Source organism: Pygocentrus nattereri, chromosome 26 (genome assembly GCF_015220715.1).
Source record: "Pygocentrus nattereri isolate fPygNat1 chromosome 26, fPygNat1.pri, whole genome shotgun sequence".
Classification (NCBI taxonomy): Eukaryota; Metazoa; Chordata; class Actinopteri; order Characiformes; family Serrasalmidae; genus Pygocentrus; species Pygocentrus nattereri.
The window spans coordinates 6,303,172-6,321,764 of NC_051236.1; the positions used below are offsets into that span (position 1 = coordinate 6,303,172).

The following is an 18,593-nucleotide window of genomic DNA, read 5'->3' on the forward strand; positions in this document are numbered from 1 at the left end:
TTTTAGAGGTACTGAACGCTACAGATACCTGGTTCATATCACCACCATGGTGAACAGTTCTGACTGAGTATTTCACACCAAATCACTCTGAATGACTTTGATTACAGTTTGAATTATGCAGAAATATTAAATTCAGTGTATAGCTGCTTTAAAGGCAGATCTTAACATGCTGAAAAGCCATACTATATTTTTAGCATCGCCATAATAGACTCTTTACTGCATTTACAGTGGCAGTTATGACAGCTGAGATATTCTAGAGCAGGATGTGGATGTTAACGCGCATTTAACATGCAGCACACACTCAGGTATTCAGTCTGTGGAGAGACACTCACTCACTGTCGAACCCACACTGCTGATCTCACACTCGATCACTGTTTCTCATGAGGCAAATCAGAACCGGTGGTTGGTTAGTGTAGTGGTCAACACCTCTGCCTTCTATGCTGTAGACTGTGGTTCAATCCCCCACCAGGGCAAACACCCTACACCATACCAATAAGAGTCCTTGGGCAAGACTCCTAACACCACCTTGGCCCACCTGTGTAAAAATTATCAAATTGTAAGTTGCTCTGGATAAGAGTGTCAGCAAAATGCCATAAATGTAAATGACTAGCACATTTAAAATGAATCTTCAGATCAGAAAAATGCAGAACTTTAGAAGATCAGGACAAAAAATCTGGTATTTCTCCTGCTTAACCCTCTGGGGTCCACAAACTCAAACTGACCTCTCTGTCAAGTCCTCTGTCTCTATATCTCTGTGTATCTTTGTGATGATCCAGCTCAGAAATCCAGTTCAAACCCTTCCTGAATCTGTAGAGCTGCCTTTTCCATTCATCACGAGATCATACAAGACTCACATCCGGAGTTATAAGCGTGTGAAGAGGGGCTGAGATACACATCATCTGCCTCTCACCATGTGGAGCTGCTGGATTCACGTGTCCGTTTACATTCTGTGTGAAACTGACCGACGGACACTCGGGAGATCACTAAGCACTGACCGTCACGCCGGAAACCCTTCATTGTTCATTCAGTCCACATCGGAGACTCGTGTGAAACGGCGTCAGAGAGTTTACAGCTGCTGAAGCTGCTGCAGCGGGTTTGGAAAGTAGTGATGAAGGTAACGGAGCGGATAACGGAGATATGAAACATATGAGGATCGTGTTCTATGAAGAACCTTTAGAGGAGAGTTTAAGAAGAGATGAACAAAATAAATCTTAGTTCCAATTTCGATTGGGTTTTTAGTTACCAGTCAAACTCTTGAGTCATACCAACTTTCGTAGAGTGCAATAATGTGATCTAGACTTTTTTTGCTTGTAGTTCAAAAATCATTCACCTCTGGATTAACGTAAAGAGTGAATCTCAGATGAACTCTCCAGTGTTGCTGCAGGAGTTTATAACAAACGCTTCATCTGAAGAATCAAAAACACTTTACAGCAGTGTTTCTCCTCCATGCCTTTAACCAACACCTCCATCTATTCATCACCTCGCAGCTGAATTATCACAACCTAGCCGGGTCTACATATTATCCACAACCCTTTTCTCCAGCCCTCCGCTTTCTCTTTCATTGGGCAATAAAGAACGTCCGTTTTACGAGGTCCTTTCAATACGATACCGCTATGGACGGAGTATATCAACAGAGAAACAGGCAGCGGCAAACACAGCCCCTCGACTAAGAATAAAAATGATTTGAAGATGATATTTTTGAAGTGCCTTCAAAAAATGGATGACATACATCAGCAGTATTTTTTCCTTCTACCATTAGAGCTAAAGTAAAGCTGAAAAAGGCCTGAAAAGGCTTATAATGGCCTAAAATGAGAAGAGCTTTGGGATTTATTTTACATATCTTAAATATCAATTGGTGAACAAGGTTGTGATAGTGGAAGAACTATTTTTGGTGCTATACAGAACCATTTTCTTTACTAAAGAACCCTTGAATGAGCATCTTTTTAACGATATGTCTTAAATATTAGTTGTTGATCGACCAGAGCTGATGTTTACGCTGCTGCTCTGGTTGAAACTGATTTGAGGTCGTCTATATTTCCCTCTATAACTTCACATCAGTAGTGCAGATTGTGATTTACCGGTGAAACACTGTGATGCCTTGATGTAATACAATGTCCTAATAGTGTAATAAGATTTTTACTCATAATGTGATGCCATATCAGATCTCAGTATTGATGACGTTTTAAGCCTGATCATATTATTAAGAAGAACAGAAGGTACCCCTATAGCTATATAGAACCATGAAAAGTCAAAGAACCGTTTGCATGATTAAAGGGTTCTTTGCATCATGAAATGATTCTTTATATTGATGGAAAATGTACTATAAATGGTTCAATATAGGGCCTTTTTTCGAAAATGGGTCTATATAGCACCCAAATGGGTTCTTGTATTGTTACAGCTTGACATCATGACAACCATGACTTTGTTTACATTTCAAGGGCTTAATTACTTGGACGTTTCCAACAATTGGTGGATTCCTCTTCAAAGTGCAGACTGAGCGAAACGAAAGAAATCAGAGTGTGCTGTTTAGATGAGCACTTTAATAATTAGACAAATGCAGAGATTCAATCATGATGGCATTATTAAGTGCATGTAACACACTCATTGAGTGACTGAGCTCAACTCTTTTTCCTGATATGGTGTTTCTGTTTTTATGTATTAGGTTCCTCTGCTTGGTGGAGGCTCTAAAGAACAACCCACATTACCAAACATTCTTTCGCACATTGTATGCAATTACACATTTCCACCAGAGAGGTCTCCAAATCCTCAAATACTTATATATAATAGATGACTGTGTGCAGGCCAATTGTGCGCAAGCCACCAGATCCGAAATGTCTCCATGGCGCTATGATACTGAAGCTCTTAAAAAAGTCGAGGATGAATGTTTTTAACAGTATTTACAGGCCCATCACCGCAGCTCGATTAACCAGTGTAAACTCCACACCTCAGTTGGGGTGAGTGCTTCAGAGGACTAAGTTTAAATCAACCATGAAAGGCCTGCTGCACTAAACCGAATGACATCACGACCCCTACTTGTACACGCTGTCCGCCTCACCTGATGGACCAATGACCTCCTGGTCTTCTGACAGGGGCTGTGTGATATAACTATTGTGGAAAGCATTAAACAAATATGATTGAACAGAGCTGCATCTGAACTCCGTCCCGCCTATACTGCTGCAACGCTTATTAACACGTCCAATCATACCGAATGAAAAGACCATAGTGACCAAAAGGTCATCGGGCCAATCGATACTCTCCCATAAGCCTCCACTTAACTCCCATTATCCTGAGAGAAAATAGAAAGGGTCTATAGTGCCGCTGGAATGAAAGAGCAGAACGCCGAGGTAAGAATGAAGTCATTTCTCTCTCTTTCTCTGGTCTGGGGTCAGTGCTGGGTGTCATACGAGCAAGACAGAGTTGGCCCGAGGCGAGCAAAGCCACGCGGCAGCCAGCTAAACAGCGGCCCGATGCACAACTGAACAAAAAAGTAGGTCTCGAGCTTAATTGAGCAGAATCGCTTTGAAAAGAGTCAATTTCCCTTTCAGTGTGCAGTGTGAAGAGGTTTCAGAGTTATTCAACAGTGAGCATATGAGTGAGATAAAGACTGTATGACTCTATGAATACAGGAGACATAGAGCTTTAAGAGCTGTTTGGGCCTGAATTTGTGGTTTGAAGCCAGCAACCTGAACAACAACCACCTAGAAATTTCCACATTTCTTATGAAAATCAGACGTCTTAACAGTGGTGGTGATAGGAACCAGGTGTCGTCATGACTACAACACAGATATAGACATTTTATTTACCATCCAGAACCACCAGAGAACCTACAGGAGTGTTCTGTTCATGTGGAACGTTGATGAAGGAAAATCTGAAATAATACATTTTCTTTGGGTATTATTACAATTGTCTTATAACCCCCTATGTATCATGTCTCCCTCCACCATGAATGGAGTTGAAGTTCTCTAAACAGCGTCATAAAACAGCGTCTCAGTCATCAGGCAGTGAATTCAGAACCATTCCATGTAGGAACTTTCTGTGAGGAGCTTTTAGAGGGGGACGTCTGGTTCCTATCACCACCACTGTGAGCAGTTCTGTTCATCTAGTTTCACACCAAACCGCTCAGAATGACCTTATGTTTTGCATGTTGACCATTTAATTATGTCAGAATTTTAAAAAATCAGTGGAATTCCCCTTAAAGGTCACTGTGTCATCAAATATAAAATCATATATAAATCAAATATTATATCATATGTAATCAAACTCTTATTAGACCCCAAACAGGGAAATTTCACCTCCACACTTAACCCATCTGTGCAGTGAAACTCCACATACACACTAGTGAACACACACACACTAGGGTGCAGTGAGCACACTTGCCCGGAGCGGTGGTAAGTTCACTTTAAAGTGGTAGACAATAAATCAATATCGCTATTGTCGGAACAAAACCTCATATCTCCATCTTTGTTGATTTTCAGTTTTTGACCTAATTTGAAAATGTGTGTTGTCCTATATATTGTTTGTAAATTTCATGAAGGATGGACCAAAATAAATGGCCAAAATTGACTTGGAAATAATTCTGGTTCCATTGACTTACATTGAAAGTAATGCATGTTTTTTCCTTCTCCTGTAAAGTGACCATTTTGGAGATACAAGGTTTTGTTCCAATAGCAGCGATATGCAGTGTGCAAGCGCACCATGTTAAACGAGTTGCACCTCAATTCTGCAAAACTTGACCTGAAATTCGAGTGATGAACAAACTCCTCATACTGACTTCACGCTGAGGCCCAGTCGACAATAAGTGGACTACCCAGTTTTTAAGGCACCGACTGAATTTGGAGCAATAATCAATGTTTAAATAGCTGCCTGTCCGCTGGGAGACAAAGAGGGAGCTGAACAGAGAAAGAAGGAGGGGGAGCAGAGAGATAGAGAGAGAGAGAGTAGCTGGCAAGTTGAGTGAGTTAGAGACTTGAGAAAGTGAGAAGACAGCATCCTTTCACAAAAGAGCCTCCAGTCACACAAACACCACACGGCATTTGCATCCAAATGAACGATTCAAGGATCTGGCAACCAGCAATCTCCCATAACCCCAGTAGACTAGTCACAAAGCGATGAGACGCATCCAGGCACCGTCCCATATGGACTTTCAACCCCAAAAATTTTAAAAGAGCTCCCGGTGCAATGTGCTTCTCTCCAGCACTGAAATCGAAGACATCTGCTATCGACACCCATTACATCCTCCCTTCAAATGCAAATCTGGAAAGCTGGAAGAGGAATATAAGCCAAGCCTCTTTTCCGGAGTGGCCCTCTCTGGAGATTCAGAGTCTGTAAACAAGCAGGCCGAGAAAGAGATGAGACGCGGCGATTGAGAGTGATTTGATGAGGCGCACCTCGAGAGTGATTTGAGAGACTTTTCTTGCACTTTCAGAGGCGACTGAAGTCCAATTTTTACTGTGGCATTTTTAAAAGGCGGAAAACACCTCACTTCATAATCATAATACTCCAGTTAGTTGGATTCAGGATGTGCTTAACCATGGACACGTTCCTGATAAACAGTAAATAAAAACATTAGAGCGGCAAGCGAAGTGGCAGAGCACTCTTAACGGGTCAGCTGTCCTCTCAGCTTGAGTGCCTGCCCTCGCTTATCAACGACAGCAGGAAAAACAGGGAGGGATGGGCTTTCCTCTCCTCTGTCAGGCCCCAGTGGGCTGTTTGTCTTCATTAGGGTCTCAAAACTTTCCTAATACTTCAGCACACATCAGAGAGCAATCTTAGGGCAGTCGTGGGCTGGAGGTTAGGGAACTTGTCCTGTAACCGGAAGGTTGCCGGTTTGACAGCCCAGAGCTGACAGTCCATGCCTGAGGTGTCCTTGAGCTAGACACCTAACCCCCAACTGCTCCCCGGGTGCTGTGGATAGGGCTGCCCACCACTCTGGGCAAGTGTGCTCACTGCCCCCGTGTGTGTGTGTGTGTGTGTGTGTGTGTCCACTAGTGTGTATGTGGTGTTTCACTTCACAGATGGGTTAAATGCGGAGGTGGAATTTCCCCATTTGTGGGATTAAAAAAGTATTGCTGAGCTCTGAAACTGATGGGAAGAGCTGTACACTGTAACAGTGTAGAGCTCATTTCAGTCCAGAATTTACAGTATAATAAACACTATAATATCAGTAATTTTCATTCTATGACTCCTTTAATGAGGCTGAATAATTTGGGGAAAATATTCAGTTGTGATCAGTACTACACCTTAATACTATATTATACACATTAATTTCTATAAATTGAGGTTCAGGCCTCTGGTTTGGGCCAGAAAGACCAGCATATCCACGTTTTCTTAACTGAGGCTTCTGCCTAAATACTGAGATCTTAAAATCAAGCATGTTTTAGAAATTAGGCCCCTTTAAGCCGTTGGGCATCTTCAACATTATGGTACATAAAATACCACCGAGTGTTACAGACTTTTCCTGGTTAATATCTAGAACATCTAGCATTCCCCAAAATCTGAAATATCAACAGACCAACATTAATTGAATGTTTTCTTTCTAAATAAATGAGATCTTTTCTTTTTACCTTTTTGATTTCCATGAAATCCTGGGAAGCACTTTGAGCTGCACTTTTATTATAGAATGTGCTATAGAATTAAATGAAGTTAAATAAATGAAGCATCTCATTAGGTCACGTCCTTCAGTCGTCTAACTGCTGCAAGGGCAGCTTCTGCTTATTAAAGCAACCGCTGCCCACGTCATCCATGCACATCAATCAGGTAGAAATACACCTGTCGGCAGGTATTGTTCCCCCGCCGTCTACAGCAGCGACTGTGGTTCTGAGACGCTGTGTCAGCCTCTATAGGGCGCAGACGCAAAACTGGTTAAGTGGCGTCTTTTTTATTTATCTTAATTGCCTTTCTTAATAACGCCCGTTTACCTTCAGAGGGGTGTCAAGTCTTGAAAAGCGCAGCAAGGCGTGGAGACGGGGCGCTCTGAGTAAACAAAGAGCATGTTTTGACTCGCCACAAAGCAGGCGGGTCTCCAGCGACGGTGAGGTGGCAGGAGCAATTGCTATCGTCATCAACACAAATTAAACCAAACAAAGATCAAGGACGGAACGAGCAGCGATTCTACTTAGTCGCTATTTTCTTATTTGCAGAGAAACAGACAAAGAACGAGGGCGAAGGCGAGAGGCCTCCTTTCTGCAACATGTAAAGCCCTGCCTCTTGATTAATGTGGGGCGACTGGCACAGACAGACGAGTCCTGCCTTTCGTTCTGCCTTCCTATCCTTCCTCCCCCCTGCGTGTCTTTCAGATTCTCCCCTTCATTATGTCAGCGAGGCAATTAATTTCTGAAAAGCCTCAATGACTCGATAGTGGGAGGCTGTTTTGTAAAGAGAGAGAGAGAAAGAGTTTGAAAAAAGTTGATCAAAAGAGCGGATTCTCATGCAGGACGCATCGCAGCCGTGCTCAGACACTGATCCCAGGCTCCACACGCTGCGCATTTGGTATGTGTGGCACATTTAGTTCGCAAGCGAGGTGCTCTCGGAAAAGCCGGGATCGATGGACCACCCTGCGTTTGATTCCCCAATTAGCTGTGAGACAACAGGGTCACTGCCCCGTGTCAATGACCCCCTTCGTTCCCCTCATTACAGTCAATAAGAGCATTAGATTAGCTGCCATTAAGCCTGGGGGGCTTCAGCCAAGCACATCTTGCTGGAAACAAACATTCCAAACCACAATGTGTAGGAAATCTCTCACTGTACTTCACAGCTTCAGGACCATTTTAACACGGATTTGCTCCTTTCCCAGTCGGGAGATCAGTAGGAAGTGACTGACTGCACTAGAGATCCGGTGGTGGGACTTTTATTTACTCAGATCTGCAGACCCGCCCCCAAAGCTCAGTCTCAGAAGCTGGTTGATGATTTTCTGAAGTGATCAAACCCATTCAGTGGTGCTGAGGTCTGGACTCTGGGGGGGTCAGTCCCTCATTCAGCTTCTTTGTTTGATGTGTCCGTCTCCTTTTCTCACTGAGGTTCTTCTTGATCAGCTACACGTCCTTTCAGAGCCACATCGCTGAGTGGTCTTCTCACAGTGGAAGGATGGACAGAAACACCTGTGGATGTTTTCAGATCTGAAGCAGCTTGATGTTCTCCTCTCTCAGAGATCAAAGCTTTCAGTGCTGTTTATCTGATGGGGGCAGGTTTGGGGTCGACCAGCCCTTCCAGGTGGTTGTTAGGAGCCTCATTTTCTCTGGAGCTTTTAATCAGTTTATGAATTGCAGTTTTAGGAACTCCTGTTTTTTCACTTACATTCCTTCTTCATGCAAGCAGATCATATATTAGAGTTTTGCTCAGTGAGCTACTTTAGCTCCAGACCGGTCTCTCAATATTTTAAACATGCTTGATTCTTACAACCAACATTTTCAAACCTGTTTCATTTTTTTACACTGAAAATGTTTGTATATTTTCAAATATATTTGATTTTAACAATTAAAAAAGGTTCCAATATTTCTTTAAATATATTTGATCTTTCCAATTGAAATTTTTAAATATTTTCTAATATATCTGATTTTTACAGTTTAAAATGTTTAGATATTTTCACTCACATTTGATTTTTGTAACTGGCAGTGTTCCTATATTTTCAATCATTCGATCTTTATGACGGCAAATATTTAGATGTCTTCAGCTGTTAGATTTTCACGACTGAAAAAATTCAGTATTTTCAGAAATTTGATTTTTAATACCTGAAAATGTTCAAATGATTATATATATATATATATGATCAGCCAAGACTTGTTTGGTGTCTGAAGTTTGCTTCTTTAGTTTTAGCAACCAGGCTAATGTAGCCAAGAATAATGGAAACCTGACCAATCAGCATGGTGCTAACTGCATGCCTACGTCATCCCTCACATGCCTCAAACCAGTTTAATTCAATTCAATTCCATTCAAGTTTATTTGTGCTTTTTACAACCATATTGTCACAAAGCAGCTTTACAGAAGTTTGAAATCATACAGTTATAACATAGATCCCCCAATGAGCAAGCCAGAGGCGATGGTGGCAAGGAGAAACTCCCTCAGACTGGAGGAAGAAAGCTTGGGAGGAACCAAGACTCAGAAGGGGAGACCCGTCCTCCTCTGGTCAAACAGTGTTTACAGTTTAATAAGCTAAATACCAAATAGAAGCTAAGAGGATCTCTGTTTGAACACTGGATGCGTTCGGTCTTGTTTCGAGAACAGGATAGGAAATGTGTTAGTATTTGGCCTCGTTTCTGTCATCAAGAAAGCCGGAAAAGTCAAAGTGCAGATCTCTGTTTGAACACTGGATGGTAAAGCTTTAGAAACTGCACTGGTAGAGGCGGTCTCTGACTGAGGCGGTCTCTGACTGAGGCGGTCTCTGGCTGAGGCGGTCTCTGACTGAGGCGGTCTCTGGCTGAGGCGGTCTCTGGCTGAGGCGGTCTCTGGCTGAGGCGGTCTCTGGCTGAGTCTTTATGAATAGTGGGAGTTCACATCACTAACAGGCCTGATTGTGTGGTCGCAGACCCACTGTTATCTAGAAACATGCGATAAAAGTAGCTTTCTGCTGCTGTGTGTAGCTGTGCTAACGTACTTTAGTCCGTGATTAGGTGACAGTGTTAGAGACCACATCACGAAGTCTATTAGAGACCCACACAGCAGGAAGACTGCGTGATGATTACAGCTTGATGTTAATTGATGGGATATAAGCTTCCATTACTCAACCTTCAGACACCAAACAGGCCTCGGCTGATCTGCGGAAAAGGAAAAAATGATTTGACCACTTCACCACCACTGTTCCCTCCGCCCTCCTACCCCCACATCAATCCCTCCATCCATCCCTTCATCTTTCCCTCCATTCTCTAAAAGCATTGTCTCAGGTCTAATTTGCCTGCAGCACTAAAAGCAAAGAGAAGAGAAGCGTCCGGCTCCTCAGATCCCTGCGATAATTCTATTGGACGCTTCTAATTAAAATCAATGAAGGCTATTACAGCAATTATCTCACCAAACGCGACTGCATTGTGTTCCTGCAGTACATTTGGTAAATTCAGCCCATGCTCTTATCGCGGAGATGGCACACATGACTAACTACACGGTACCTGGGAACAAAAGCCAGGCACAATGCCTCGCCTCAGGAAGGCAGACGCAAAGGTTCCTTTGTGTTTCCAGAGCCCCCCACCTCCACCACCACCACCCCCCAGCACTCTACATGACACCTTGTGTGTTCTGGGTCTCTTATTTGTGAAGAAGCAGTGAGGTAATGGCACTGAAGAGATCAATACGTGGTTAGCAGGAGGTCACATTTGGCCAGCAAAGGTTCCAACATGTCTCGATGGGTAACGGCTGCTGTAAGTGTTTAGTTTTGTGGTCAGATCTTTATACTCTAAAGCCTCTGTGTGCTCTGGACTTTAAAACAATGCCCAGGCTCTGAAGCACAGCAGCTATTGATCTACAAAAGGTAAAAATATAAAAAATTAAGTTGCAGCTCGGAGAGGCAATCTAACGTTCCTAAGCAGAGCGAGCCTGAAAACGTGGCATGGAGCTCAGAAGTCACAGTTCTCATCAAAAAACACATGGCTTAAGGAGATATGGACTATTTCTGCTGAGGTACTTTTTTTTTATTTGCTTAGATGCCAAAAACCTTCGCACAGTACTAAATATATATATATAGTTTATATGTATAGTTTCAAGTTTAACCATTTTCAAAGCATTTGTCCAGAACTTTTCTTTAATTTTAGAAAGTAAAATTACTGCTACTGAGCGCTGATTGGTTAGTGTTACTGCTACTGAGAGCTGATTGGTTAGTGTTACTGCTACTGAGCGCTGATTGGTTAGTGTTACTGCTACTGAGAGCTGATTGGTTAGTGTTACTGCTACTGAGAGCTGATTGGTTAGTGTTACTGCTACTAAGTGCTGATTGGTTAGTGTTACTGCTACTGAGAGCTGATTGGTTAGCGTTATTGCTACTGAGAGCTGATTGGTTAGTGTTACTGCTACTGAGAGCTGATTGGTTAGTGTTACTGCTACTAAGTGCTGATTGGTTAGTGTTACTGCTACTGAGAGCTGATTGGTTAGTGTTACTGCTACTGAGAGCTGACTGGTTGGTGTTACTGCTACTGAGAGCTGATTGGTTAGTATTACTGCTACTGAGAACTGATTGGTTGGTGTTACTGCTACTGAGAGCTGATTGGTTGGTGTTACTGCTACTGAGAGCTGATTGGTTGGTGTTACTGCTACTGAGAGCTGATTGGTTAGCGTTACTGCTACTGAGAGCTGATTGGTTAGTGTTACTGCTACTGAGAGCTGATTGGTTGGTGTTACTGCTACTGAGAGCTGATTGGTTGGTGTTACTGCTACTGAGAGCTGATTGGTTAGTGTTACTGCTACTAAGTGCTGATTGGTTAGTGTTACTGCTACTGAGAGCTGATTCGTTAGTGTTACTGCTACTGAGCGCTGATTGGTTAGTGTTACTGCTACTGAGAGCTGATTGGTTAGTGTTACTGCTACTGAGAGCTGATTGGTTAGTGTTACTGCTACTGAGAGCTGATTGGTCAGTGTTACTGCTACTGAGAACTGATTGGTTAGTGTTACTGCTACTGAGAACTGATTGGTTAGTGTTACTGCTACTGAGAGCTGATTGGTCAGTGTTACTGCTACTGAGAGCTGATTGGTTAGTGTTCCTGCTACTGAGAGCTGATTGGTTAGTGTTACTGCTACTGAGCGCTGATTGGTTAGTGTTACTGCTACTGAGAGCTGATTGGTTAGTGTTACTGCTACTGAGAACTGATTGGCTAGTGTTACTGCTACTGAGAGCTGATTGGTTAGTGTTACTGCTACTGAGAGCTGATTGGTTAGTGTTACTGCTACTGAGCGCTGATTGGTCAGTGTTACTGCTACTGAGAGCTGATTGGTCAGTGTTACTGCTACTGAGAGCTGATTGGTTAGTGTTACTGCTACTGAGAACTGATTGGTTAGTGTTACTGCTACTGAGAGCTGATTGGTTAGTGTTACTGCTACTGAGAACTGATTGGTTAGTGTTACTGCTACTGAGCGCTGATTGGTTAGTGTTACTGCTACTGAGAACTGATTGGTTAGTGTTACTGCTACTGAGAGCTGATTGTTTGGAATTACTGATACTGAGCGCTGACGTTGAATTTAGTTCATACCTCATAAAGAGTGATGATGCCGTTGGTCTCATTGGGAGCCTTCCACTGCATGAAGATCTTCTCCTCGTATGGGCCAGTCTGGATGGACTCCATAGGAACCGGACCGGGCACTGCAGAGACACGGACACACACGTTTACCACCTTCAGCTTTATAACTGTCACCCTTGAGAATGTTAGTAATCAATTTATCTGCTGATTATTTTGATAAATTTATTGAACTCCATAATTTTATTGAACTCTCCGGAACATTTCAGTGACTGCAAGATAGACAGATAGACAGGCAGGCAGACAGACAGAGAGAGACAAATACACAGAAGGACAGACAGGCAGGCAGGCAGACAGAGACAAATACACAGAAGACAAGCAGGCAGGCAGAGAAATATACACAAAGTCAGACAGACAGAGACAAATAGATATAAGGACAGAGAGACAGACAGAGAGAAATAGGCAAAGGACAGAAGGACAGACAGAGAGAGAGGCAGATAGACAGACAGACAGACAGACAGACTGACAGACAGGCAGGCAGGCAGTTAAACAGACAAGCAGGCAGACAGACAGACAGACAGAGAGGGAAGCAGGCATATAGATGGACAAACAGAGAAAGAGAGAGACAAATAGACAAAAAGACAGACAGACAGACACACAAGCAGCCAGATGTACTGAAGAACATGTTGCTTTAGCATCTAAATGTCCCTTTGGGGATCGATAAAGCCTGTCTGTCTGTCTGTCTGTCTGTCTGTCTGTCTGTCTGTCTGTCTGTCTGTCTGTCTGCAGGATTTGTTGTTGTTCACTTAAGTACATTTGGCCTTCAAAAAGAAACTCCACTGCAAAAAGACACATTAGGAAGCTTTTAAACTTTAAAAGGCCTCTGTTTAAAATGTTGTCCTATTTCTGATTTTACAGCGAGCAGCATAAAAATATCCGGATTATTGTCATGGAAACCTCAAACTAATAACACGGACTGGGAAGATCAATTAAATCAGCGGATCAAAGGCGACGGCTGGAGCGCCGCAGTGCGGAACGGAACAGTACAGTACGGTTTCTCATCACTCCAGAGTTTGAAAACAAACACCTTCACTTTCAGTCCAACGGTTCTGACACTCTGAGGACCAACATCTATTAATATAAGAGTGATTTAGCCTCTTTTAGGGGGAGGATGACGTAGCGCAACAGTGTTGCTGGGCAGAAGGTGAAGCGAGGCAAGCAGACAGCGGCTGACTGGATCTGTGAAACTATGTCAAACGCACCTCAGCCGCAGTGAAGGAGTGCGAATTGTAACAGCTTTTCTGAGACTCTTCTCTTCAGCTCGGAGAGGTGATAACGAGCGTTACCACTACGACTCCGTCTGCGCGCGAGAGTCGGCCTGCGCCTATTCCACTACCTGTCTCCGTATTCCTGCCGTATTTAATACCGTTAACACTGTCGGGTCTGTTCTCAAGGTGACAGACAGAAAAAAGACGCTGGAGCTTTGTTTACGTCTGGTTCTGACTTAAAGGGCCAATATTTACACTTTTCTGTCTTAAAGGGCCAATATTTACACTTTTCTGACTTAAAGGGCCAATATTTACACTTTTTTGTCTTAAAGGGCCAATATTTACACTTTTTTGACCTAAAGGGCCAATATTTACACTTTTCTGACTTAAAGGGCCAATATTTACACTTTTTTGTCTTAAAGGGCCAATATTTACACTTTTTTGACCTAAAGGGCCAATATTTACACTTTTCTGTCTTAAAGGGCCAATATTTACACTTTTCTGACTTAAAGGGCCAATATTTACACTTTTCTTCTGCTTCAATTTTTTTACCCTGATCTCCACTTATGACGATTAGTGTTACCATGATGTTTTATGCGTCCAGTATCCAAAATATCTTTTTCCCTTAGAATTAAAGAGGCTGATTTAAGTTACTGGGCCTTTAAGACTGATATATGCAAATGAGCTCATCTGATTGAATGCCCTTATTCAAAAGGCAGTAGGGTCTGAAGCAATCTTTATAACTTTAGTCTGAATGGGCGGGGCTGAGCTGCTACGGGCAGATGTATGTAAATGTGTTGGTTTCAGTGACATCACAAAAACAATGAGTTCAATGTGAGCTGATCCAGTTGATTCTAAGAGAGAGTTTTCTATGATATAAGCCCATCAAAGTCCACTAAAACTACATATCCCAGCAGTCCATGCTCTAAACTGAATCATGGCATCAAGGATCTAGGATTATAGTAACGGTCAGTCTACCAGTCCCAAGTAAGGATTTGTCTTTGATACTGATGTTTTCTTTTTTCCTTCATTCCTAACATATTTCTTGATTAGGCCTCAATTGTCACCACCTTTTCGCTGCGTTCACCCAACAGCCCCATTCTCTCCGTTCATACACTCAATCATCTCACGCTTTCAGATATTCCCCACCCCAACACGCCCGACTCAGCCTGTTATGAGCTATGGATGTTTTATTATTCACAGCAGACAAATTTATGCTACATTTTAAACATGACATATCATTTATTTTTCACATAAAAAATATCTAATCAAATCATATAATGTTTATTGACACAGCACATTTACAGGTGTGAAGGTGAGTGAATATCTTAGGTGTGTAGCATTTAAATACAAAAATATATACATATATGCACAATAATATAAACCATTTCCCTTACACGGTTTTTGTTTTGGTTATGAAATAAAATATATGATATGTACAGTTGTACACACTTATTACACACACACATACACACACACACACACACACACATATATATATATATATACACCGCTGTTGTCAGATCAAAACCTCATATCTCCAATATTGTAACTTTACAGGAGAAGGTAAAAACATACTCTGTTTTTAATGTAAGTCAATGGAACCAGACATTTTTCCAAGTAATTTTAGGTCATTTCTTTTGGTCTGTTCATCATGAAATTTACACACATTATATAAGACTATGGGTATTTTTAATTTATGTCAAAAACTGAAAAATGACATATATATATATATATATATATATATATATATATATATATATATATATATATTATAAGATCTTGTGCAAGATGTGATCTATATGTGCTGGTACAGATTGACTGAAATTACAGTAATTAATAACATCTTTGTAGGTTTTAGATTCAGTAATATCAAATAATTAGTTAATATTTACAGTCAGACAATTTCTTAACCTCATTGTTGCATTTTTGTCACATTTCATCAAAATACTATATGTAAACCAAAATATATCATTTTTGGCATTCTAAATTTTTTGGCATAACTGAAAATAACAGCTGGTCTTTACATTGTGTCCAAATTTCGTGGTAAACCGACTAACAGAAATGGTCCACAGTTATATAGAAAAAAAATGACATTAATTTTAGTTCAAATTTATAAACGTTTTTCATTTTTCCTGTAAAGTTATTCATGGAGGAAGTCTTGGACTAAATGGCAAGGCCAGTGGGGAACCACTATTAAAAACTGTTTTTTTAGCTGGTCATTTATGGTCAGCAGCTTGAGAAACTTCAATTTCTGAGTGTGGAAAAAACAATGAAAACACACTGAGAGTCAGAGCTCGGTTCTGTGAGGGTTAATTCCTGATACTGGCAGTAACTCAGTGCTGGGGGATGCCTGAGGGTCCGCCCCGAGACACCGTTTCTCTCACATGTGCACTGCTGGCGATGACATGCTAATTAGCCACATTCCTCATAGTCAGAGCAAAGAGAGCTAATGACTTAGCTAAACGGCCATTTACCCCAACTTCGCAGCCTTAGTGCCGCTGTTTGCCCAGCACTAAGTCGTAGCTAATTGGGAGGGCAGATTAAAAAGATGAGCATGGCAGGTCTGTAATGGGTCTGACAGTGGAGGCCCCCTCAGGCAATCGTGGATTAGCCACCAGCAGCCTTGGCTTGCTCCTTTGTGAGGGAAAAGAATTAAGGTATCTTCCCATTAGCCTTTGTCTGCGCAATTCCGCATGGTAAATTAAGCATGTGAGCTCAAAAAGTAATGCGATACGGTCAAATTCACCCATTGGAGATGCATAAAGATCTACTCTCACTTTTCTCTACATACAAACATTCCTGGATTATGTTTTCCTCTCACTTGTCCTTCTATTCCAAGTCATCACGCATAATACAGGGAAAATCATCTACATGAAAAATATGATGTTTATATTTCAGCTACATATCCTGATTATATCGTCAATAAAACTTAATTAGCCTAAATTGGGCCTTGGCTCAATCTCATTATATCACAGTTACAATGGAGCACAATTAGATCTGAGCGTCTGTCCGCTGTTATGTCTCTTTACGTTTGTGTATATGTGTGACAGTCAAATGCCACAGTTAATCAAAAGCTCATTAGCTGCCTGCTCAGGCCTTTGAATGGCATGTTTCATTACTCTAGACCTTCGTCTTTTCTCTCACTCTCTTTCTCGCTACCCCAATCAAATGGCGGCCGTGACTTTTTATAACCGGATTGCACTCATTTCTTCTTTCTCAGGCTGCAACTTTAGATGCTTGAAACCTAGTTGCATTTGTTAGGTTGTATACTAGTTGCATGCTGTTAGTCTAAGGCTGGGTTTAAGCTTCATGCAATTAGCTGCATGTTGCCAAGTTGTGTTGAAATTATGTTGTAGGGAACTTGCAACATGCAACTAGTATTATGCTGTTAGTCTAAGGCTGGCTTTAAGCTTCATGCAATTAGCTGCACCTTGCCAAGTTGCATGGAAACTATGTCACAGGCAGCTCACAACTAGTTGTATGCTGTTGGTCGAAAGCTGACTTTAAATTTCATGTAACTTGTTGCATGTTGCCAAGTTGTATGGAATTTATGTTGCAGGCAACTTGAAACGTGCAACTAGATGCATGCTGTTGGTCGAAGACTGGCTTTAAACTTCAGAAAACTAGTTGCATGTTGCCAAACTGTGTGAAACTTGTGGGCTGTTAGTTTAAGACTGAGTTTAAACATCAGGCAACACGTTACGTGTTGCCAAGTTATGTGGAAATAATGTTACAGGCAACTCACAGCATGCAACTAGTTTCATGCTGTTGGTTTAAGGCTGGCTTTAAAGCTAATACAATAGGCTGCACATTGCCAAATTGCATGGAAATTATGTTACAAGCAAGTCACAACATACAACTAGTATTATGCTGTTAGTCTAAGGCTGGCTTTAAGCTTCATGTAATTAGCTGCACGTTGCCAAGTTGCATGGAAATTATGTCACAGGCAGCTCACAACATGCAACTAGTTGTACGCTGTTGGTTGAAAGCTGACTTTAAATTTCATGTAACTTGTTGCATGTTGCCAAGTTGTAAGGAATTTATGTTGCAGGCAACTTGCAACGTGCAACTAGATGCATGCTGTTTGTCGAAGACTGGCTTTAAACTTCAGAAAACTAGATGCATGTTTCATGTAATTTCATGTAACTTGTTGCATGTTGCCAAGTTGTGAAGAAATTATGTTGCAGGCAACTCACAAGCTTAAAGCCAGTCTTAGACTAACAGCATACACAGAAAAGCTGTTTTACCCTGTCTGCGTGAGCAGATTTCAGTAGATGAAGCCCTTGTTGTTGTTGTTTACCTAATAAGGTAAGAGCTGCTGCTTTGGCCCTCATGCTAATTTCCCCCTCCTGCAATTATCCCCATATAAGGTTACACAGAGAGATGATAGGTTCTGCTTTACAAGTGAAACGTTGCAGCTGTCCGTCAATTTGCTAACACAAAGGCCAGCAATTATGGGTTTTCATATGCAAAAGGAGAAAAAAACCTCAGGAACACAAGAGAGAAGAGGATATGCTGAATAACCAAGAGAGAGCGATCCATATCAAAACCAACTCCCCAGCACAAGATAAAGACAAAGAAACGTTTTGTATAAACCGGCATGATGTGCTCTAATCTCATAAGCCTAAACCCTCCTCTGTTCTCGCCGTTTCTTTCTCTCTCTTTTTTATTGCGCACTGTTTAAAAACAAGCTGAAGGAAATTAATTGTAAATGGATGCGGAGCGCTTCACGTACCCTCCGGGAAATTTTCGAATTAAGCGCCGCTCGCGAAAACCCCGTCTCAATCTGGGAAACATCGTTTCTCTTTGCCGGCTATGAAGCAATAACGTGGCCGGGCGATGGGATTTCCTTTTAACTAAAACACATCAAATGAGAGGAGAAGATTAGACGAGAAAGGCTTTCATCAGCTTTGTTTGTGAAGCTCCATATTGCTTTATCTGCTTTATTTATTTATTATTTTATTGATTTATTTATTTATTCCGGAAGAAAGGAGTGAGTTTTCCGTCTTATGTTCCTTTGAGTTGCCAAACGGAACCGATACGGTCTAAATTTCAGTGGCTTATGTATCACACGGGTCTGGGACAAAGAAAGTCTGAACTGTTTACACTGTTTGGTTGGTGAGCTTTACAATGAGGTGACTCTCCATACAGCATCGTTGCACATGAATGCAGTTAC

At 41.7% G+C, this 18,593-nt stretch overlaps 1 protein-coding gene across 14 annotated transcripts in view; it reads right to left on the bottom strand.

Annotated features, from left to right (window-relative positions):
- The window catches only part of ptprt (protein tyrosine phosphatase receptor type T), a 475,774-nt gene that overhangs the window by 214,796 nt on the left and 242,385 nt on the right, over window positions 1-18,593 (bottom strand). For all 14 annotated transcript variants that reach the window (XM_017723239.2, XM_017723236.2, XM_017723234.2 and 11 more), the window contains exon 9: window positions 12,162-12,271. In XM_017723239.2, coding sequence (XP_017578728.1) covers window positions 12,162-12,271 — 110 coding nt within the window. The remainder of the gene's footprint in view (window positions 1-12,161; window positions 12,272-18,593) is intronic.